The sequence below is a fragment of the Argentina silus genome (assembly GCF_951799395.1).
Source record: "Argentina silus genome assembly, chromosome: 13".
NCBI classification, from domain to species: domain Eukaryota; kingdom Metazoa; phylum Chordata; class Actinopteri; order Argentiniformes; family Argentinidae; genus Argentina; species Argentina silus.
The window spans coordinates 2,564,196-2,569,543 of NC_139667.1; the positions used below are offsets into that span (position 1 = coordinate 2,564,196).

Below are 5,348 nucleotides of genomic sequence, written 5' to 3' on the forward strand. Positions count from 1 at the left end.
CCCCCCCCCCCAGCACAGAGCTGTAGAGCAGACACACCATCCTATCTCTCTCAGAGAGGTGAAAGTTACTGTTCAGAACGCTTATTTATTTACATTTAGCAGTTTGTCTTGCATTCGAGTGAACTGTCTTTGTATTTGCACGACAAAGAATGTATTAGTCTGGGAGATGGCAGATGGATGGGAGCAACAAACCTCCAAACTATTTATACACCACATTAGAGAAATTATTTAATTATTTATTCATAAATCATAATACAATTCCATCAAATAACAATGGTCTTTACAAAGTATGTTCTCATATGCATTACATTCATTTACAGTATATCACATGTATTATACGAAGAGAAAACTAACATATTTCACGTTACATAAATAATCTGAGGGAATGTGTTTCCCTGTTTGCTTGTAAAAGGTAGCTATTTGCTTTTTCCACAAGTCCAAAAGGTAGAGTAAACAAACTTTGGAGTCGGCTTTCATTCTGTGTTCACTTGACATTCGGCTTCAGTTACAGATGGTTACAAATTGCCAATGAAATGGACGACACTACACGCTCAAGGGGGAATGAACGCTGAGGTTATGCCCATTTCAGCTTTAATCTTTCCTGGAATGTAGTTTACTTTTAAATAGTTCCCTAATGCCCTGCAGTCTATAAACTAATTTACAAGATATATCGTAAGGCAGGAGTACTACTGTTTTTCCACTGAAGTTTTCGATAAGAACTGTTGCCATGGGCACGGGGGAAAACATCTAAGTCACAGGAAAAGCTCCTCATCAGTGAATGTCTCCCCCTCAAAAGCTAATAGTGGTGAAGCAGTGAATAGTGAACGTGAGAGAGAACCGTTCGTGAAAAGAATCCACCCACCCATCACCTTGAACGATCACACCAGTATGTACAGTCAAAAATGTAAATGTAAATGTACAGTGCAAGTTTGAGCTCTGCGGCGTCTCCTCTACGCCAGAGACCGTAATCAACCCAGCTACCTCGCCTCAGGCCACAGACTGCTGAGAGGGTCATTGACCCCAGGCGAGGTCACTCAATCTCCTTGTGTAGGCACCACACCAGCGTCTGCCCCACCCCGGTCATCGTCAGGACGCGGAAGCCGATCTTCTCCAGCTTGTCCAATACCAGCCGAGGAGGTTCGTCCACATGGTACTCCGAACTTGGAGAGGCGTAAACACACGAACAGTTTTGTTATTCACAGATGTCAAAATGTCGAAGTTTTTCTGTAAACTCTTTCAGGAATGCTAACACATGTAGGACTCGGGTAAATTAGTTTGTATTGTGTTTTTCTGATTATTCCCTCCACACCTGGGTTCATTTCCCAGCAGCACTTGTGTCAGATCTGCAATGACAACACTTCCCTGCTCTGTCTTCCATCAGTGCTGGTCTGCTCCCAACACTGCAGAGAGCCCCAGTCATCGGTTACAACTTAAGTCTTCTGGTACAACTTAACTTTGACTGTGCCTTTCTTCCATCTCTCTATGGCTCAGATAGCTTGGCCATGATCTTGTTTTAAGTACAGAAGACGTTTAGTGATTTGGGAAAGGGGGAATCATTCTTCTAAGGGAGAATGACAACAAACAGTCTCTATGGAAACATGGGGACTCAGAGTTGTTGTTTTCCCCCCCCATAAAGATGTTAAAAGCGTACAGAACATACTCTTACTTTAATGTTGATATGCCTTGAAATAAGGAGGCTGTTAGGGTTAAAGACATTTCCTGTTTTTCCTAAAATGTTCTCTACTCAATAATGATTCCTGCATGTTTATGTTTTGATGCAGTTGGCAGGACAGTCGAGATCTTTGTCTTTACTACTGTTCCAATAATAAACGCTCACAAGTTGTTCCCCAACATGGTGGTTTTCCTCGCCCCCAGGTAGGTCATTGTCGCTGGGTCAGAGTACTCATCTCCAACCATGGTGGGACCAGTCTCCTGAAAAACAACATATGCATTTGTAAATTTGTTATTGCTATTTTGTTAATATTTCGCTATCTTGTAAATTTCTTGTCAAGACTTGCTGTTGTTTTTTATGTCCATGCACCAAACCTCACCAAGTCAATTTCCTGTATGTGCAAATATACTTGGCCAAATAATAGAATTCTGATTCTGATTCTGATTTTGATTCTGATTCTGATTCTAATTCTGATTCTGATTCTGATTTTGATTCTGATTCTGATTCTGATTCTGATTCTGATACGGTTGTGAGACATTAAAGCGCCCTAACGTGTTCTCCAATCTCTGTTGCAAAAATAACGAGGATCAGTATCGTAGAGCGAGTATCCTTGGCCTCGATCTGAACAGTTGTTTGTGGTTTTTAATGTCTCACGGTCTCTTGTGTTGTCTATGCCATGCACAGAGAAGACAGGACATCTCATGTTTTTAAATTGACTAATAACTGAGTCTAAGTCTCTCTGCAAAATAGCCTGCACTGTATATTGTGTCTGGTCACATGTTAATTTGTGTGACTATGTAATAATTTATTGACACCTCTTGAGGAGCCTTCACACTTACCATGAACACCAGTATCAGTCCCTAGTGTGATTCTGGCTACATGATGTCAAATCCATGTCACCAGTCAATCGTGGGGATTTGCATAATCTTATTGGAATTACTTTAAACCTGGAATATACAGCTACTCACGGAGGGAATACGACAACTGGGTGGGACAGTTAATAACATTTACATACGCACGTACGCTTATCTCTGACTAAACATATGGTTTTAATTATGGGCACCACGGCAAAAACCAGCCAGCAGCTGGCTGCTCGGTTTCTATTTGTTTTTGCTGGCTATATTACAGTGTGTTTCATAACAGGACAGGTACATCGCAAATATGTAACTGATAAGGCGATTAGTGAAGTGAATTATAGCCTAATTATTTCACATTTTGAGCCAGATATCAAAAGCGCCTCTCTATCGCTTGAGTGCAACAGCAGCCTAAAGCATGCAGAATATGGATGGCTGGAGAAATACGAACCAGACGGATCTGAGTACTGATGAGTATATAGGGCATCCTGTATCACCGGCGTTTACACGGTAGTCCCCCGGGAATTGATGTAAACGTTAGTTCAGACACGAGCGACGGTCCCCTCTCCAACTCGCGCTTGTACTGACAGCTCACAGCGGAATGCGGAAACACCCATCGCAATGAACCAATCACAGCTCTCCCCCTCTCAGCGTAGATCAACAGAGCTCTTGCACACGGGACAGAGACGCGCGTCCTCACGCACTCCGTCTGATCAGCAGCAAGTAGTTTACGTCAAAGTTTATTTCACATCAATGCCATTCTCATGCCATTATATGCAAAAGCCTTCATGAAGGGAAAAAGTTGTGTCTTTAAGTTGTTATTGAATAAATGTAACGATTTATAGCCTCTACCCAGGTTTATTCACAATTCATTGCAGAAAACACATGGAGACGTTCTATCTTGCACACGAGTCGCCATCGGAGCTACCCGGCGCGTTTCGTGGTCTGAAAATGTGCCATGTCTTCTCGGCTCAGCTCTGGTTTCTGTTTTAAATCTGTGGTTTGGAAATTGTATATGTTCACTGCGGTTTCAGCCAAAACACGGATGTGTTGCAATCTTAGATGTTTCATGTGAGGCTGCTTTAGGCTACAGCACCGTCCCAAGTTTCGGCTGAGATATTAACCCAGTGAAAGTTGTAACCTGGTTGACTTCTCGCAGCTCCTCTCGGTTGGTTGACGATGTACCTCACACCAACTGTTACAGTACAACCAGGTGATGTTGTTATTTGCGGTTATGTTCTGTTATGTATGCTGATGGGCACATGACGCTATACACTTTCTTTTGTGTGTATGCACGCAATCTTCATTTACTGTCAGGAACTCTAATTTCCTTCTCTGAGATTTATTAATTTCCTTCTCAGGACAGCAATAACACATTTGGATTAGTCTTGTTAGGCTGTGAGGGAAATGAAAGACATAAACCATAGCCGAACAACAATGGAAGGGACTTTGATAAAATCAGCAATATGAATGTAATGTCCTTTTGATGCCAAAGAGGACTTGACAGACAATCAGCTTGGCTTTGCATGTCATGCTCAGTGGGAATGTAATTTATCAGCTGATCACAGTTTGATACGGTTGTGACGGGGGAGATGGTTTGGAGTAGGCCTAAACCAGAGCTCACCAGCCGTGCCTCACACCAAACCAGTTCCATGCACGTTGACATTTTGCCCAACGGTATGATGTGGTTTGGCTGTTTCTGTGCAAACATATTCATTAATTCTACAAGATGTATTAAAACGTGTTGTTGCCATTTCTGTAACTTGGAGCACTTTTAATTGCATTTGTCACATAATTATATCTTGTATAACCGTGTTGTGGTTTTAGGGTATTTAGCACTGTTTATATAACTGTGTATATTTACCCATTAATGATTTATACAGTGTGTGGTTATTTAACCTAAATTAACCCATGCTGATCATGACTGTCTACTGTATCCACTCATCATGACACAGGTGGGAGGTTTTCGGAAAAGATTGCCACCTGCTGGCTCTGAGACCAATGTCATCAGCAGCCCTCCTGCTAACTGTAACTGTATGGATGGACTTTGTCTACAGTACCCTACCATAAGCGATGAAGTGTAATTTTTTTTACCCTAAACCAATTGAATTAGATGTAGGCCTCCATACACCTCCTCTTTACATGGCTATTCAGATATTAGTAGAATGCTGCAGATCGTACATTTGAATGAATGTTCCACAAAGAGAAAAGCTCAGATAAAACGCGATACAGTGTTTCTCTCTCTCTCTCTTCGTCTGTTGACTGACAAGAACGCTTGTGGCGATGGAAAGACAATGAAAAGAATTTGGACGTGAGTGGGATCTGTAGAATTAGCTGGAGTGAATAAGGAAGGGCGGCCTTCCCAGAAAGTATATTTTACATCCCTTTTCTGTCCCCGAAGAACAACAGAGACCTGATTCAGGAAAGAAAACAGGAAACCAGCGGGGCTGTCGCTGCACATCCCAAAACAAACAAGAGACCCCCCCCCCCTCTTGCCAAAAACCACTCTCTCCAAATATGTTCCTACCCTAGGAACTTCCTGTGGTCCCGGACTGTCTTCCTGCTGAAGCTCATCTGCTGTGCATTATTACCGTCCAGGGTCACTTTTACTGTGACCCCCGGGTCACCTTAACTGTAACCCCCGGTGACAACTGAGTAGGCTCCAGGAAGCAGTTTAGTGCTTTGACGAGTCCCCCTCTCTCACCTTTCCACCCAGAGAGTGGAGATGCATTTATCGTTGCTGGAGCACTGAGTACTTCCCCACAGCAGCTACAGCCAATCATCTGTCGACACACGGCCCAGGATGGGTGTGATGTGTGATG

General features: G+C 42.8%; 1 protein-coding gene across 1 annotated transcript; it reads right to left on the reverse strand.

The window, feature by feature from the left end:
• Positions 1-222: 222 nt before the first annotated feature.
• gchfr (GTP cyclohydrolase I feedback regulator) lies at positions 223-3,295 on the reverse strand. The gene is made up of 3 exons (XM_083682900.1): positions 2,978-3,295; positions 1,838-1,932; positions 223-1,160 (listed from the first exon to the last, which is right to left on the reverse strand). The coding sequence occupies exons 1-3, from the start codon at positions 3,011-3,013 to the stop codon at positions 1,031-1,033; spliced, it is 261 nt and encodes an 86-aa protein (XP_083539026.1). The 5' UTR covers positions 3,014-3,295; the 3' UTR covers positions 223-1,030.
• Positions 3,296-5,348: the final 2,053 nt, after the last annotated feature.